Genomic DNA, 18,655 nt, shown 5'->3' on the forward strand with positions numbered 1-18,655 from the left:
TGCGCTTTGAAATGTCTGTTGATATGAGAGCTTATTGGTTAATATAGTAGTGCATTGTCCAAATACAGTTCAAGCATGTCATTTTTAAAGTTGCACAACCAGATACAAAATTATACATAAAAATTGCTGTGTGGTGCATCAGCTGGAGTGCTAACAACAGACAATTCAGAGGTCAGATTTATTTATCAAGATTCATATTATCAAAGGCTTTATTTGTGATTTTGTCCTGATTCAAACCTATAATCTGTACATTAAAAACCAAATTTCTTCTGAAAAATATAAAACCTTCATTTAGATGCAATTAAAAATCATTCAAAGAAAGTCCTCTCTGATGTTCAAATTACTGAATCCACACCATTCGACTTTTACACTGAAAATAATACTCAAGGAAGTTTTATAAAATATTGTCATACTGATTTCTTTAAGTATGAGTGCTTATGTTGAGAACTAAACTCAGCACCTCTCAGCGCTGAGCTTTACTTTGAGCACGATCAGATCTTTGTTCAGGATCAAATAAAGCTTCTCCACCATTTTCTGTCAGTAGAAGTTGTGGAAAGTGTGTCTGTTAGCGTCAGCTTTTATTATAATACACTTTAAATTATATGAGCTACAAATACAAAGCTAGAGGAAGGAGGGCTTTGCTTCTTCCTGGAACCAAGCCAGAACCTTCTCCTTGTTGTCTGCAATCCATTTAATGTTGGCAATCGTTCTTTCAATGGACTGATCCAAAGCCAGCGTCCCAGAGCCAAAACCAACGTCAGTGTTGTCTTCCTTAAACTGCTTCAGCTGTCATGACAAACAAAACAGAAATGAGGCTCTGGCTTAACAAATGAATTCTCAGGGTGGCAACAAGAAGTAACGCAGCTATCATTCAAACGTGACAATGTGTGAACTTCAAACACAGGAACACAGTCAAACCTGAGATTGGATTGATTTCAATAACTTTTAAATATTATTTCACTCATTTCTGTTTGTATTAATGTACAAGATATGATTTGAGTTTTTCATCCCTAACTGGGAAATCTATGTGTGTATGCTTTCATCCATGCATGCATACATACAGTACATACATGCATACAAGCTGAAAGTTAAGTCAAAGTCAAGAAGTTAAGACTGCCGCTTTGTTTATGACCTGAGTAGAGACAACCCTACATGTCAGGAGGAACCCAGTCGGGTCATCAACAGCTCAGTCCACTAAGTCTTGGGTTGGGGACTCGGCCCAATACGCCAAGGGTGGACTGACTCTTCCTAATTTTAGACACTATTATCTCGCAGCCCAGTTTCCTTCAACATGGTGCTGGTCACGTGGTGAGGACTCTGAAACAAAGTGGCTGCAGGCGGAACAACACCTCTCTGTCAGAGGTGTCGAGTTTATGACGGAGATTTCCTCCATGTGCTGTGGAACTGTTCATATTTGGGGGAATTTTGGAAATACATTGCTCAAACATCTTCAGACATTGTGGGGTGTGGATTTGCTCCTGATTGAACTGGATTTTGGGTGATATAAAGGACCTTAATAGATTAAATATGTTACACTCTTAGCGAGCACAGCAGGTGGAAACCTCTCCATCCAGGAGACACTGGCTGAACTTATATCCTACAGCACACCTGAAAAGATCTCATACAGCGTGAGGAAGAAACCAGCAACATATCAAAAATATGGGGATCATTTATGGAGCAGTACTACATGTAGAATGACCCTTTGAAATGTCTTAAAGGCCTCTACTTTTTATTTTTAATCGAGCAAGAGAGACATAATCCTGTTTAATTTTTATTTAATTTTATTTTGCAATGTTTGGGGGACAGGGGGAAATGGGTTCCTGATCTTGTTTTAATACTATATTCTTATGTATGCAATTTAATTTGGCTAGAAATTCTATGTTGTGTGAATTTAATTAATGCTTTAACAAAAATATCTGGTTAACTGGTTAACATCTTTTTGTAATACACCTTTGAGACTGTATTAAATAGAAACAAATTACTGTGAGGACGCTGTTGGTCCAGGTGCCCAACAGTCATTTCCTCCTCATTTCATATCATTTTTCAAATCCTCTTTTTTTTTTTTTTTACATGTGCAACAATACCGTTGTAAAATCCTTGTTGATTCACATGAAACCTTTGGAGGGTCAAAGGCTTTCTTACAGTGGACTGGCCTGGTCTCATGTTTCTCACCTGTTGAAGCTCAAATGCAGTGGAGAAGCGCTGTGTGACACCATTGATTAGGTTGGAGAAGGAGAAGGAGCCACCTCCATACCTGTGGAACAAACCAAGACATCCAGTTAGCTTCTGGGGACTGTTTCTACAAAGGACGACCGTCTTTATGTTAATTATGAATTTTGTGGCAGGACTGATCAATACCATAAACAACTGCAGTGTAGAAACTATAGCACAAACTGTGTGTGTAAAGAACATGAGTGTGTGTGTCAGCTCAATACTGTCCATTTCCCACCATTGAGTGAAGGTTATAGAACATAAGCAGGTGGTGCACCTTAACGCCATTTCTTTCTTCATATACACTGACAAAGCTAATCTAAAAATCTAATCTAGACCTAATCTAATTAATGAGACCAATATTATTGTTTTCTGTACCATTTTGCATTGTAACTCACTGAGTGACAGGTGATATAAGGTTCACTGATGCTATGCAGCCAATCAAAGTATTGACGGTCCTGTATGTGCGCCCTGCCTGTACACGCCATACAGGTTAGCTAAACCTGCTAATTTAAGTCAGATTTGTGTATGTTCTCGTGACATTTATTGAGATTTTTTATTCATGGGTCTTAATCATTTAATGCTGTTATTACTGGATAATTTATGGGTAGTAGAAATGCTAATAAAAAAGGGTGTAATTAGATATTTTACAGACAAAGAGTTTCAGGAATTTACGCTGTATCACAGCAGCAGCACACGTTATTGTAGAAAGTGTGAATATTTTAATGTAAGCAAAATGTTATATCTGAAAGGTGTCATTTGTTCCAGAACAGGACCCTAAACCAGACCACAACTGGACCAAAGCAGGACCCTCACATTTAACACGCTACACATCTCATGAAGAACAAGATTTTTGTCTTTTTTTATTTCAAGAGGGCCAAATCACTTATATTAATAGTAAACTAATGCAAATTGCTGCTGTAATTTGATTCTTAATTTAATTCTTGCTATGATCCAAGGTTTTGAACAAGTGTGAGGCCACAGCACACACATCGGATGCTGCTCACACCGGTCCTCAGGGCGCTCTGGAGGCTTGTGTGTTTGAACCAGACACATGAAACATTAGAGGAAACAGTGGTCAGCACCTAGGCACAGTTAATGTTTCACTGAAAGAGGAAGGAAATTAAAGTCAGCAGCAGCTTGGAAAAAATCCATTCCCATGACAGGAAGGCTATCTGATTTATTGAGTAAATGTTTGTTCCCCTGTACTATGCTGCATTACGTAGGCACTGACATTGCTGTGTTTTATGTCATGGCTGTTTGTGTGTTTCTCACGTCACAGCTCATGTTTCATGTTCATGTGAAGCTATGGTCCAGAGCAGAAAAAAAAAAGCACCAAAGGGGATATTCATTAAATCCAGGTTGTTCTTCTGTGATGTGGGTGTGCTTCACACACAGCCCTGTCTCTGGCTTCAACAGTGATGCTTTTCTAAACTAAACATATTGTGTCGTTATATTGTGTTATACTCACTGAGTGAAAATGTACGACCACCGAGCCCTGACAAAATCCCACGCCAGAGCCTGACCAATCACATTTTTGGCAACATAGACAATGGTGGAAGTAGCGTCCTGTTTCCGGATCATGGCTGGATTGAGAGTGTACTCCAGGAACCTGAGAAGGAACACATAAAACAAACAGCAGTATAAATACCTGTGTACCAGCCAGTTCAAAGTGTATCTGCTGTCTATAGGTGGACCTGTTGAGCAGCCAAGGCTTCTTTGTGCAGGCAAGAGCAGAGCGGAGTTTATCAGCCTCTATAGCGATGGTGGCATTCTTAAACTGTGACCAGGCAAACTCCCACTCCTCAGAGCCTCCTGCTGCGATGGCATTACAGTACACAACAGAGCGCAGGTTGGGATGGATCCTGAAGGGTAAGGTAGACATGTATTATGATAGATGTTGAATACACTTCAGTATTGTGGATTAATACAAATTAGGCACCAGGATGAAGTATATACTCACTCATTTATCTTTGTGTCCATCCATCGTTTAAACCAGTATGTTGTCAGATTTTGGCATTCCTTGAGGCCTGTCTTGCAGGCCAGGCTGATAGCATTCACCTGATTATACCTGGACGAAGAAGCACCAGGAAGAATATTATGAACGACGGATGTATGGATTTTTGTGACATTTTCACTTAAGATGGGCATAGAGATAGTTATACTTTAGTAATAATATCAAGACCTTTAATTTTTAAATGGTTCTTTAACGCTGTGAAAGAGATCAGTCTTTATCACTTTGTTATATAATTTATGAACTATGTGAGGCTCCCCCTTGAACTTCCACCTTATTGTGGTGGGGGAGTTTGAGTGGCCAGATGATCATATAGGAGCTATGCTGTCAGGGGTCTCGTGATCCTGGTAGGGTCTTCTTTGGCAAACAGATGCTGGGTGACAGACTAGATGAAGAGCAGTCCAAAACCCCCCATGATCAAGTTGAAACCAAGAACTTTGCCCAGTATGGTGCAACCGAGAAACCCACCCTGAAGCCACGCCCGGGGTCACAGCTCTTATGTACGTACTTGGTTTATTCTGTTGCTACTGTTTGTACTGTACAGTGTACAGTACCTGGCCTTACTGGATTCCCTGCTAGGGTTACTGGATAGTGGTCTGACTGGGGACTCCATTGTTCATTTGGGGGACCTCAACGCTCATGTTGACAGTGATAGTAAGACCTGGAGAGGGGTGACTGGGATGAACAGCCTCCCTAAACTAAATGCGAGTGGTGTTCTGTGATTGGACTTCTGTGTTAGTCACAGTCTGTCCATAACAAACACCTGGTTCAACCACAGGGATGTCCAAAAGTGCACATGGCACCAGGACACCCCAGGCTGAAGGTCAATGATCATCTTAGTTGTTGTGTCATCGGACGTCCCTGCCGCATGTTTTGGACATTTGGGTGAAGAGAGTGGCGTTTGCTTGTGGAGTAGGGGGGCCGACAGACTTGGCAGGACCAAACATGTCCTGGGGGTCTGTTAGAAACATCTGACAGAACCTTCTGTTAGTGTGGTCATCAACTCCCACTTCTGGAAGAACTCCCACATTCCAGTGGCGACTGGGGACATTTAAGTGGACCACGTTCTGCATGGTGGCACAGTGGGTAGCATTGTTGGGCCACAGGAAGAAGGTTCCAGGATTGAGTCCTTTCTGTGGGGTGTTTGAGTGTTTTCCCTGTTTCTGTGTGGTTCTCTCCAGGTTCACTGGCTTCCTCCCACCTCCAGAGACATGCAGGTGAACTGAACAATCTAAATTGTCTGTAGGTGTGGATGGATGGATGGATGGATGGATGGATGGATGGATGGATGGATGGATGGACGGACGGACGGATGGATGGACGGACAGACGGATGAATGGATGATGACTGCAGAACCTATGTTTTTCTTTAATCATGTATTTCACGTTACTTACTGGTCCATATGTCCGGTTGGTACACGGTTCCAGTTACCAGTTGTATTCTTGTAGTGATCAAACAGAGGGGTGACTTGTTTCCTCAAGTAATCCTAAAACAAAGTAAAAAAACACAGAACTAAGATGATGTGGTTTAAATACGTGATAAAGAACACATGTTAAATATCCTGTAATAAAAACAATGTGATAGCTCCATCTTATCATTTGTGTTTTGGCTGTTTTTGTATTGGAGACTGCGTGAAGGAAAGTGACCTGCATGGGACCATAAATCTCACTGCGGTCAAACATGAGGAAGAAGAAGTCCAAGTTGTTCATGGCCGACTCCCAGGGCATATATTCTCTCTCATTGTTCAGGTACTTGGTGGTACGGAGAGCCAACTCTGTAGAGATGATCTTTGCCCTTTTGATGAAAAGATGAAATGAACAGGACGTGAATCATGTCATATTGTGTCACCTACAGTAGAAGACACACAGAAATGGAGGATGTGCACACACAGGCCAAATCAGGTGCATTCCTAGATTCAATCCTATTGTGGTGAAATATAAATAAACTGCAAAAACAATACTTCAATCAGGGACGATCAGAAGAACAGACGAAAGATCCTAGAACTGAGAAAGACGAGGCTGGATGTGTGAGGAAAGACAGATGAAAACGGATGAAGACAAAGACAGGCGAAAAATTATTGATCGATAAAGTAATCAAATTGGAACAAACATTAAATGCAAGGGTCATGAGATGCATTTGAGCGAGGTCATATACGGGGAACTGCCATGTGCCGCTGATCAAAATCCATCTTTAGGCTTTACTGTATGTTTCCTCTGCTGACATCTGCTATGTCATTCTTTAATGTCAGCAGTCGAACACCATCAGTCATGACGTTGTGACCGCTGACAGGTCACCCCCCCCCAAAGGGTCTAAAACTGCTTGATTATTTTAAAGTCTGTTGAACTTTCTTTATGGAAATTAATGGAATGAAAATAAGACAGAATAAGGCTTGTTTATTTGATCTATACAAACACAAGGCAGTACTGCCCATTTACAAAAAGTAAAGATGCAGATTAACTTGAGATATAATTATTGCAAAAAATTGTGACATGCTGTTAATATACAATAAGACAATTAAACTTAAAATCTTTCTTTTTTCAGAGATTCATTTTTTTATAGTGTCCCATCTCTTAATAACTCTTGATCTTTTTGTCATTTCCCAGGCTCAAGTGAAAAGTCAAAAAAGGATTTCCCCATTTTGTCTACTTCTTACCCCATGATGAAGTTTCTGGTCACATGATCATTTCTGTCTTTTTGATTAGCATCTACTGTATAATTGCTGCTATATTAGCGTGAATTACCTGGCCAGGTTGAAGGCATCATCCACCAGCTGAGCCCTGTTGATCACTGGGATAACCTAGAAATGCAAGCAGAGACACTGAGTTACTACTGTATGACTAAATCTCAGACATGGCAGTACAAATACATAGTGATGTCATACATGTGACATACCTGGTGATCGGTGCCCAGAATATTTAGTAGTCTGTCCCAGTTGCCCTGGTCATAGTGGACTCTGTAGTAGCCCACTACATTTAGGTTGGCCAGAACCCAGTCAGAACCTGAAGTCCTCATCTCATCTATCATGGCTACAGCAAAACAGAACAAAAAGGTGTCCTGGCTCATAAAAGCTGTAAGTTTATATGAGCAAAGGGGGAGTCAATGGAAAGGGTGGAGCACCAAAGAGGGAAGTAGGAGCATTGTGTGTCATGTTCCTATCTGACGGATCTTTTTGAAAATGCAACTTTTTTCACCCCACATAGAAAAAGAGTCGCGTCCACACGACAGCGTTTTCTAAAAAATCTCCGTCCACACGTGTCGGCATCAGTGTGTTGACCGACACGCGTATAAGCAGAACAATGACAGGAGAGAGGACCGGGACGTGTGGGAATTGACGCCGTTCCTCCTGGAGGACGACCTCCATCACAGAGTTCTCCACTAGGGGGCAGCGCGTCCTGGTCTGACCCAGAACTGGCGTCCGCCTCTTGATCCAAACGTCATTGATCTAAACCAATGAACTGGTTCACCTGGAGAAAGAACCACTTGTGTGGTTCAAACATCATCAGTCATGAGGTTTTTCCATGTGACTGTCCACTTTGATGCCGTGTCAAAGTGGACAGTGGATTGATTTACCCAGAACCAGAACCCTGCCTGTCAAATTAAACCTTGACTCTTGACCCGCCTGCTTGTCTGTCGTGCCTTCGGGTTTCCAGTCAGTTTTGCTTTGTATGACATTTTTTCCCATTTATGTTGCATGAAAATGGATCAAAATGTTATGACCATGCCAAGGAGGACAACAACACAGGGGACATACAGCCAAAGATGGACTATGGCACAGCCATTTACCAAGGAAAAAGTACAAGTAAAAGCACAAGCTGGCACAGAGCCGAGAGAATCACTCAAGACACCACAGTGCACAAATTAAGCAGAGTGAAAGCCATTACACAGGGGACATGAGAGTTCCATGTCATTGAAGCAAGTGATGGACAGTGGCAGACTCTGAGTTATATGTGAATAAAGTCATCCGTGTGTTCCCCACCCAGTCACAAGTACAAAGTAGGGAAGGTGTGCTCCATTTTATCAATTCAATACATTCTGTATCATATGTGAGTACCATGTTAGTGTTTGTACCTCTTACCTGACTTATTTTGCAGCCATGTTTGTCTCTGGATGACCCCTGACTTCCTCCATTTTATTGGAATAATCCATTGATAGCTGCAGAAGAACAACCACATCATTAAACTTACACATAGGGTTGTTTCATAGCTTCTACTGACTACACAAATGAGGTTTTTCAGTTTAATTCTAGATTTACTTAGGTAAAATTAATTGATAAATTAATAAATAGAAAATTATATTTAACTCAAGTCATTGGAAAATGGGACCTTTTATTCCTAGGTCACAATCTGAACAGCGTCTCTATGCAAGATATACAAGAATCAGAGGAGTAAGACTGAAACATGAGCAACAGTTTATGGTACTAGTGAAGAAGGTGACATCACTGTCACGCAGTAGTAATGCAGTATCATTAGTAGTGATAAAAGAAATAAAAAAGCAATACAGTACTACCTTTCCTACTACCTTTCCTACGTTTTTCTTCTTGTATCCTTGAGTTCATTGTCCGTTGTTATTTGTTATATACAGTGTCTTGCTCACTATTGTTTTCTATCTTTCTTTATATATATACAGTATATATATACTATATATATACACTATATATATATACATATACATATATATATATAGTGTGTGTGTGTTTGTGTGTGTGTGTGTGTGTGTGTGTGTGTGTGTGTGTGTGTGTGTGTGTGTGTGTGTGTGTGTGTGTGTGTGTGTGTGTGTGAGAGAGAGAGAGAGAGAGAGAGACAGAGAGAGAGAGAGAGACAGAGAGAGAGAGACAGAGAGAGAGAGAGAGAGAGAGAGAGAGAGAGAGAGAGAGAGAGAGAGAGAGAGAGAGAGAGAGAGAGACAAAGAGAGAGAGAGAGACAGAGAGAGAGAGACAGAGAGAGAGAGAGAGAGAGAGAGAGAGAGAGAGAGAGAGAGAGAGAGAGAGAGAGAGAGAGAGAGAGAGAGAGAGAGAGACTATATACAATCAAATAACAATGAACGCTGAACACATTGCTATAAGAGGAAGACACTTTGAAAGAGTGTTAATGTTCATACTTGAAGGGAGATGGAGTAGTGATCTCAGAGTCAGGGTCCAGGAGAAAGTGCTGCTGGGACACCAGCCCAGTAGTGGTGTTTATGGTAACCACAGGGAAGCCCATCTGCAGCACCCAGGTGTTCATGATGTTATGGATGGATTGAGGAAGTACAGTGCCATTAGCATCAGCAGCCTGTATACAACAAAACAGAACAATAGACAATAGGTTGGTTTGTACCAGATATCCAATTCTTCAATGGTTCCAGATCCACAACATCAACAGGACAGAACAAACCTTTTGCAGATGGTTCCACAGGTCTGTATAGATGGCATTCCCATAAGCAAATTCATTCAGGTAAGTCTGTCAAACAAACAAAGGCATGGATGAGTTATTTTGCTTTGGGAGTTTTCTATATACATTAAATGTACACACACATTATAAATCTGCATGTCTAACACACACCATGTCTGTACACTGTGTGATGGTCAGGTGATACATGTGTTTTGGGGGTTTTTTTCTTCTCTTGAAGGTATACCTTTGGTTGGAGCTGCCTGTCTGGACCACCTGGGCCCGGTGGTCCCTGACTATAATTAATTCCTGGGTGGTGCTAACCAAGGTAAGCCATGACAAACACTCTACAAGTGTTTTCCTCATTAGGTTCAGTGATGTTACCCGTTTGGTTTCTTTTTATCTTGTTATTTTAATAATGCTATTTGCTTGGCAGAACATCCACGGCCCACCAGGCTGAAGAGCCCTGGTGGACCTTGGAATGGTGAATCCCATTCATAACTATCATAATCTTATGGGATGATACGTAATAACGCAGACTAAGTACATTGATCTGTTGTTTCCTCACACTATCAAAAGAGGACTGAAGATTTCCAGTGAAATGTGTTGATGTCACTGTTGTCTGTCCCTGTACAGGCCTTACCCTGAGTCCCATTGTGAAGACACCTTCAGTTAGGAAATCTGACAACATCCTCAGAACAGATGCTCCCTGAGGACGTGGAAAGACATTTAGATGTTGGGAGGACCTGCATCAAAGACCAGACTGCTGCTGCTGTTACCTTGCTGTATGAAATGGCATCAAACAGCTCACTGATTTGTTCTGGTCTCTGGATGTCATCTTCATCAGAGGACAGAGGGTGAGAGGAGACCAGGGCATCAACAGCAAACACCCTGTGGACATCATTGAGCACAATGAGGTCTTTCTGTTGGGAAACAAATAAGAGAGTATGGTTAAAACTCCACTGTCTCACTCTCTCACTGTCCATCATCTTGTTCCGTGAGAGAAACACATACCACGTTCCAGGTATCTTCAGCGTCATGTGCTCCCAGGTATTCAACATATGATGCAAAGCCTTCATTTAGCCACAGGTCATTCCACCACCTGAGCGTCACCAGATTTCCAAACCACTACAGGGTCAGCACAGAAATCAGATGTGACCTTCTTCATAAGGTCCAAATAACTAGCAAACACAATTACTTCAAAAACTGGTAGAGTAACCAATCCTGGTATGAAGCTCTAAAAGAGCTCTAACTGGGGTGGGACCACTAAGGAATGGACAAAGTGAAATGTTTGCAGAGTTTAAAGCTAACCATGTGGGCCAGTTCATGAGCGATGATGGTAGCGATGCGCTGTTTGTTGGAGTTAGAGGAGAACCCTTCATCGTAGAGCAGTGCTGTCTCTCTGTATGTGATCAGACCCCAGTTCTCCATTGCTCCAGCATTAAAGTCCGGTAGGGCTATCTGATCTGTGTGAGGACAGAGAGGATGGGTGAGTGGATGACATGTTTATTGTCCTGTCCAAGGCTCATTAAGCTGCATGAACCACAGCCCACTATTAGATCAGAATTTACTATTTGATTTCTTGTTGGTTGGTTGGTTGGTTTGTTGGTTGGATGGTTGGTTTGTTGGCTGGTTTAATTTACAGAAAACTGTTTGACATTCTAGGTGTTTCACAGGAGCTAGTGTCAAGCCTTTGTTTGTTGTCAGTTACTCTCATTAAGGTATATCTTATAAATTTACTGTCAATTTTACATGTAAATGGTGAACATTACTTTACTTGTCCAGGCTTTTTTTCTTTGTTTTTGTATAAATCCCAGAATTTAACCATGTCTCCTGCTAGTGTTTAGATATTTGTTGATGGGTTGGGTGTTTGGGATTCCTGTTTCTTAACCTGATATTGTTAAGCATTCCAAGTACTACTAATTACAAGATTTGCTGTTGTTTTTTTTACTATAATTGGATGATGATAGTGCAGTTGAATTATGATACCATTCTATACTAGAAATGATCTCCCTCCCTTCAGTAACTACAGTAAGTTCTTGTTCAATCTGTGTACATTGTTGGATTAAATTCCAGGTGACATAAGTGGGAGGCAGGGTACGACCTGGTCAAATCACCAGATTATCACAGGTGAAGGACAAACAACCACTCACACACATATCCATGCCCATGGGCTATTTAGACTCACCAGTTCACCAATATTGTGTGTTTTTAGCAGAAGGAGGAACCCAGACAGACATGGCTCTGTCAGTCTGTCTGGCTGAATATGGTGTCTGACTGGGCAGACAAAACCTGTCATATTTTTCTTGACTGCAACCACAAATACTTCTCACTGCTGCTCATCCCGCAAATGTTCCATATAAGTGTGGCACCATTTAAACGGGCATTCTGACAATATAAGATTTATTTGCAAGAAGTGTTGCTACAACAAAAAAAACAATCTGGCATACACAAATTACCTCATTTTTTGTGTTATGCTTTTTTAGGTACAGTGATTGTTTAGTATAGACACAGCATATGCAATTAGAAATTACAGAAACTACACATTTTCCATGAAGTACGCCAACCATTCCTGGAACCATCCTTAAAGGAAAGTAATTACAGTAATCCCTCGCGTATTCGCACTTCAAGATGCACGACTTCACCTCAACACGGATTTTCAGTAGGCAGTCATGTGATACCATACACTCATGCTGTTAGCTGACGGCATCCGGCAGTGTGCTACGTTCGTTTGTGAGTCTCTGAACACAGCGCACTTAAGTGTATTAAAGAAACAATTAAAAGTGCTTTCAACAGTCTATTAGAGTGTGGGAAAAGGTAATACAGACAGAAGGTGGTTTAATATCAGTATGGGGGGGTTCATTAACGTTTAAATTAATGTAAATAATATAGTTCATCACTATACCGCGGAAGTTGTTATTTGTGGCGAGGAACGAGGGATCACTGCAATGGGATTTGTTGTAAGTTCCCTACTTTTCTCTAACAGATGTTGGGATGGTGGGATGTGCCCCGAGTTTGCGATTCTATGCTATACTGAGACTGTTTCCTTGCATACAGAATACATTCATGAAGAAAGTGAGACGCTAAACAACTAACTGAATTCATTAGCGGGTCGCTATGAGAGACAGACATTGTATGAAGCCAATACAATGTCTGTCCTAAGTTGCTGAAGCTGATGGGTGCTCACTGAGTCACCTCTGAGCTCCGTGGTAATTACGCCCGCTCACCACCAGTTGGGCTAATATCCAGTTATATTAGTGTAGCAGTGTGCAGCTGTGTTCTTCTGCTCATTCTGCCTGCTATATTCTATGTTCCACATTGTTTGATGCATCAGCTCAAGTCCGGTAATGTTGTAATCAGTCAATTAAATATATACCATTGTGGATAAAGTGGTTCCAGTATAACAAAGTACAGTCCCCCCATTTCTCTAATAGGATTGGCTGACTATAAATGAGAAGAAACTATCCAAGAGGAATACTAAAGGTTTGAGTTGACCAAAGGGTATCAAACTAATTCCTTTTTTATTTTTATTTTTTTTGCTGAACTGTTCCTTGAAGTTCATAAAATCCGATAAACTGACTGTCAAGGTTAATTAATTCAAGCAATGCATCCTGCCACACTTTATGAGCTGCAGTAAAAAGAGAGCCATCAATAAAGATTGTGTAACAATCAAGCTATCAGGTTAGACCTGTCAATAATTGATGCCAGTGATCATGACTGTCCTGTTCCTGAAGTTCTGTCATAAACAACAGAGAACATTGTGATGAGCAGGTCAGTTGTACATTAAGCAGTGATAAGGACAGGATGAAGGATCACAGGTTCACTCGCCCCATTGTCTAGTAAAAGCCATCGGTCAACTGTAAACCCACACGTGAGAAAACTAACGTGATCAGAACTACGGACCAAAGAGAACTGGAAACCACTTCACTGATACTGTATACATGTTCCACCTGGCAGGTGTACTGTACTGTATACAGGTGTTCTGTATGTGCCTCATAAAGGGGGAGCAGAGAGTCGACTTCACTTAACGGATTTGATGGTTTTACAAAATAATGGATTGTCTTCGTGAAAAGTCTGAATTGATTACTGTTAGTTTATGGACATCAAATTGATTGATTACAGAATGAAAAAGTATGAAAACACCATGAAAGCACAATAAATAAGTTCAAGGAATAAAACAAAGCCAACAGGTCATGAGTAGTAAATATATGTGGCTGTCATTGGGCCTGTGTTTGACTCTGAATGTCCACACAGTTGTGACTACTGTACTCACCAGACTTTGGTAGGGGATACGTAGAATTATAGTACTCCTCAAAGAACTTAAGGATGGGTCCAGTTTTGTTCAGTGCATAGTTTCCTTGTTTAGCAGCAATAGCAGACTTCCGGGCAAAGACACGGATCTAAAGCCAAATACACACAAAGTTTACACACTGCATGGTTTCATTATACAAATTAGGAGGCCATAAATAATAATACATGTCAGACATGTGCAGTGCGCTTTAAACAAATCATGTAAGCAGCAACACAATATGAGGTGAAACTAGTGATGATAATTATTGATTAGTATTGCATGCCACCCTGAGCAGGTTAAAATTACAAGTTAATATAAAAAGGTTAGAGAAACAAATGTGTTTACAACTAAAACGTGTAACATAGGCTAGAAGATCCTTTGGGAATGAATCTATGTTTGAGAAGTATAGAGGTATCATGATTAATGTGACAGTAAAAGGATTGTATTGGGGTTTGTGTTAACATCAAGTACTCCTTAAAACTATAAGTTCAACTTATCATGAATGAATTCTAGCAGCAGGAACGCTGAACATGCTATTAGCTAGTTCAGCGTTTATTCTGCTGAAATTCATTCATGATTGGTTGGTTGGTTGTCTAATCATTAAGACGGAGGTTCACAAGGCTCCATCAGACGCACGACTCCCAACGGTCATTCCTTCACCACAGATGCATCTCCACTCAACAGAATGTCAAGCTGACTACAATGCACACATGTAAGAGGGACAGAGTATGTTTGGGTGTTTAATTACCAAAAGTCCATCAATGGTGCTATCAACGAAATCAAAGTCACTGACGATGAACGCCAACAGGTAGGTCGACATCTTCTTTGTTGGCTCAAAAACTGTCATCAACACATCATGGCCTCCAATGGTGATGTTATTCGATGCTGTAGACGACAAATGACAAATTAAATATCTTTTAAAAATGTTTTGAATCACTTCAACTTTCTGGTTTTTATTTATTTTATTTTTATGAAATCCTAATTTTTCCAGTTCTTCTAAATCTTCAATCCTTCAGTGTCTTCCTGGTTTTTCCTGTTGTTTCTCTATGAGACTGTGAATGTAATACTGTCTCTAGTCTTTGGTGTGAATAACCTTTTTGTTGTCCGTTGGATAAGGCAGTGGTTCCATGGTCATGGATCAGAGTGATGTAAAAAACGGCTTTCATTGCCGGCTCGTCAAAACAGGGAAACGCTTTCCTGGCGTCTGTCGGCTGCATCTGAGTTGTGGCAACAACCCTGAGCAGAAAGACAAAGACAAAAGCTGAAGTTTCAAAAGGTATTTTTTGTTGTATGTCCTAACAAAGAACCAAATAGTAGAAAAATAAATTATTGAATCTCTTTTCGTTCAGCACAGAGTGAGATGTATGTGTTGAAGACAGATTAACTACCACATTGAAAGACATACTTTTTCTTTCCATCCTCCATGTATTCGCTCCTGTAGAAACCCCCCAGGTCATCTGCCAGCTCTCCAGTGAACTCTGTGACGACCTGGTATCTCTGGCCCTTTGTCAGATTACCGTTCAGCTGCAGGACCAGGTACTGAGTCACAACCTGCAGCCAGGAAGTCTTGATTGAGGGGGCTTCACCGCCGCTCAGTGACCAGAGCTTAGCCAAGTGACCATTGTCCTGCGTGGTGTAGTTCAGTTTATTGGAGTGGATGAGAATCAGGTCGGTCTCCTCAACACAGTCAAACACCACCGTGGAATCACCTGAAACAGAGCGACACAGGTGTGATCGGCAGTGGAAAGACTCAGATTCACCCGTATCTGTGTTTAGATCAGATGGCAGCAGTAAAACTCTACTATTTCTAATGTAATTCTGAACTGCATACATTAAAGATTAAATGATAATTAATGTTCACTCTGGTGAAAATAACATCATATTTTTATTGCATCCTCTGACTTAATTTAAACTGTTTAAAACCACTTCTGCAGCGGCTTCCAGGGCTGCAGTCCCTGTTCCACGACCTTCAGATAGTGTTGTTGGTGATCAGCTGAAAGATCACCAACCATCGACCCGTGAGCCACGAGGCAACACTCGGGACACAGGTGATAAAACAATGGAGCAATAAGTGATGGACAAACAAACCACTAATCATACGGTATTAGTAGTTCACAGCGTGATTTGGTGGAGACTCAGAGGTCCAGAGAGACTGCAGCCAGGATGGTGGAGTCTCTGCTGGAGGGCGAGGAAGAGGAGGAAGATATCCTTCTGGGTGAGAGATGAAAACCTACCTGAACAGGAACAATAGCTCCGATTGTGACTTGGAAGCCATTTTTAAAAGAATATTTAAACCAATAATTTAAACCAGAATCACATTTGACTGGGCAGTGAGTGATGTGGAAACTTCTTGACTTTGGAAAGACCATTGGAAGATTGGCAGAGGTTATATCAGCGAAACATTACATATCTGTGTTTGAATGTGTGTCTACACTAAACTATATGCAATAGGTATTTTACATAGGGTGAAAATGAATGTCCATCTATAATTAACCTATCAAATACAAATAAATCTCAGAGACTGAATATAAAATGTAATCCAGAAAAGCTCAGAGAGAAGCATAAAGCCATTAGTGTTGCGTCTAGCTCTGTCCCTTGTCCTCTTCTCACAACCATATAACCCCTTTTCAGTCCTACTGACCACTCAAATATATTTTCAACAACCCAACATTCACACACCGACAGTGTGGACAGAGGGTACGAGGCATCTTCATTCCTAAAATGACTGTCAGATCAATGGAGGTCACTATCTGTCTCCGGGATCATCCAGGGTCAAACTGCATCGATCCCTGCAAGAAGGTTTGCAAACGTGTGGATGTTTCTTCTTCTGTAAAGTATTCTCGTTTGTTCTTTTTACTTAAACAGTTACGATGTTATGAATAAAACCATTCAAATTCAGTTTGTTTACTTAGCTTTTATATTTCACAAGTGGCAAAACTCAATCCATGCATACGCTTCTACCGTATATTTTGTTATTACTTTTGGGATGCATAAATGTGTTGGGATGCACACATTTTTCTTGAAGCGCATCCCAGGGATGCACTACTTTCTGGAGTTAAAATAAACTCTGCCCCTTAACTGGAACAAGTTAGCTGCTAAAATCAGCAAATTAGTTCACCGAGGAAGGTGGCTTTTAACCTTGAATGTGAAGAGATTTAGACATTATACACGTGTTATTCGCTAATGCTATTTGCTATTTTTGCTAGCTTCACAGTAGTCAACTTTAATCACACACTCATTTAATCTGTGCAGACAGTTGAACCCTGTCCCAGTGCACACAGAGCTCACAGAACTCATCTAATCTTTTCTCACCCTTGAAGTCTGTAAACATTTGAACAATCACACACACACACACACACACACACACACACACACATCCAGGGTAACACTTCCATTTATGGAAGTCTTCACGGTTATGGGGTGATCAGGATGTAGGCAGGATTGTTTACAGGATGAGACCGGAGACGGAAACTACGTCGAGAAGATGCGGCCGGAAACCTGTCACGGATTGATCCAGGAGACACCACATCCCCTCATGCATATTCTTAATCTGAATTGTTTAAATCTGACCGGGCCAAGATAGAATTTGCTCTTCTTCAGCTGCGTCTGATGTCAGACCTGTGTAGTACCGGCAGTCAGGGACTGTGGAGAGCCTGGATATCTGTATTAGACTTGTTGTCAGGAATAAACTTTTTAAATTTATGACGATCGGCTAAGTCTCCTACTTTACCTCAATAACAAGAGCCCACGGAATAAAGAAGCTGTGAAAAGACTTTGCTTCAAACGTCAGATGAATGCATCTACTTGGTAAAAGCAAACATCATCTGGCAGCTAACTGTAAAACTGAAGCCTCACCAGTGAAGATGTAGAGTCCAGTGGTGTTATCTGGTGTCAGTCGGGGCCACAGGGTGACGTTATAATGATGTGGCACCAGGCTCTTGGGTAGCCGGTACTTGTCCCAGGTTTCATTGGATGGAGCTGGTGTGATGGGGGGTCCAGATGTAGTTTTTGTTGTTGCTGTCGTTGCTGTCGTTGCTGTTGTTGTTGCTGTTGTTGTTGCTGTTGTTGTTGTTGTTGTTGTTGGCAACAAGTCATTGTTATTTTTTGCCTGTTCCTGTGAGTAAACCACAGAGAGAGCTATGATGGTTGCCAGTGCCCCCGCACCCAGGATCACGACTACCAGCCCTACAGCTTTACTGATGAAGAAGCCTTTCCCCATGTTGCTGCTCCACAGAGACGTGGTACAAATGGTGGAGGTGACTTTATATACAGCCTTTGGAACATCTCCCCTCTCAAAGCAGGTGATACATTAACAGGAAGACTGTAAATTCCAGTCAACTGGATGGAAACCCCTCCTCAGTCCCATACCTTCCACCGATAGCTACCTATTCTGATTTTAGTTTTGTTGGGACTATAACCTTGGAGCTTATCATGTGTTCTTTTGTAGCTCAAACCATAGAGTTGTCTACTCTACTCAAAGTATACCAGACTGCATTTTCTCATACAGATTTTTGAAATATGACACGTTTGGAAGACATAAAAACATAGATAATTAAACAAGGCCTTCTTTATTTAACTGGTATAAGGGCATTATCATTAGTCATGAAAAAATAAGCAATAACAGGGCTAATTCTTTCTTAGGTTATTGATAGGCCCAATGAGACTAATTATTGAGCAGTTGAACATTCATATTTAAAACAAATTTTTTGGTGTTAAATTACAATCCTTTTCTCATGCCCACTCTGAGCATTTTTGTCATTCATGTAATATTAA

General features: G+C 41.0%; 1 protein-coding gene across 1 annotated transcript; it reads right to left on the reverse strand.

The window, feature by feature from the left end:
- Positions 1 to 259: 259 nt before the first annotated feature.
- anpepb.1 (alanyl (membrane) aminopeptidase b, tandem duplicate 1) lies at positions 260 to 18,101 on the reverse strand. Its single transcript, XM_068312835.1, has 21 exons — positions 17,738 to 18,101; positions 15,288 to 15,591; positions 14,976 to 15,118; positions 14,631 to 14,767; positions 13,865 to 13,991; positions 10,903 to 11,057; positions 10,606 to 10,719; positions 10,371 to 10,514; positions 10,235 to 10,300; positions 9,598 to 9,663; positions 9,323 to 9,495; positions 8,301 to 8,377; positions 7,118 to 7,251; positions 6,967 to 7,022; positions 5,872 to 6,019; positions 5,620 to 5,711; positions 4,175 to 4,282; positions 3,909 to 4,076; positions 3,683 to 3,823; positions 2,173 to 2,254; positions 260 to 786 (listed from the first exon to the last, which is right to left on the reverse strand). The coding sequence occupies exons 1-21, from the start codon at positions 18,099 to 18,101 to the stop codon at positions 622 to 624; spliced, it is 2,964 nt and encodes a 987-aa protein (XP_068168936.1). The 3' UTR covers positions 260 to 621.
- Between the last annotated feature and the right edge of the window lie 554 nt (positions 18,102 to 18,655).

The sequence above is a fragment of the Antennarius striatus genome, chromosome 4 (genome assembly GCF_040054535.1).
Source record: "Antennarius striatus isolate MH-2024 chromosome 4, ASM4005453v1, whole genome shotgun sequence".
Lineage (NCBI taxonomy): Eukaryota > Metazoa > Chordata > Actinopteri > Lophiiformes > Antennariidae > Antennarius > Antennarius striatus.

What these genes read in the sequence shown, in the direction of transcription:
- anpepb.1 (XM_068312835.1), bottom strand. Translation starts at nt 18,101, where the DNA reads ATGGGGAAAGGCTTCTTCATCAGTAAAGCTGTAGGGCTGGTAGTCGTG. An exon ending in ATGGACACAAAGATAAATGA is followed by an intron (nt 4,077 to 4,174) that starts GTGAGTATATAC and finishes CTTACCCTTCAG; the next exon opens with GATCCATCCCAACCTGCGCT. An exon ending in CTGCATTTGAGCTTCAACAG is followed by an intron (nt 787 to 2,172) that starts GTGAGAAACATG and finishes TTGTCATGACAG; the next exon opens with CTGAAGCAGTTTAAGGAAGA.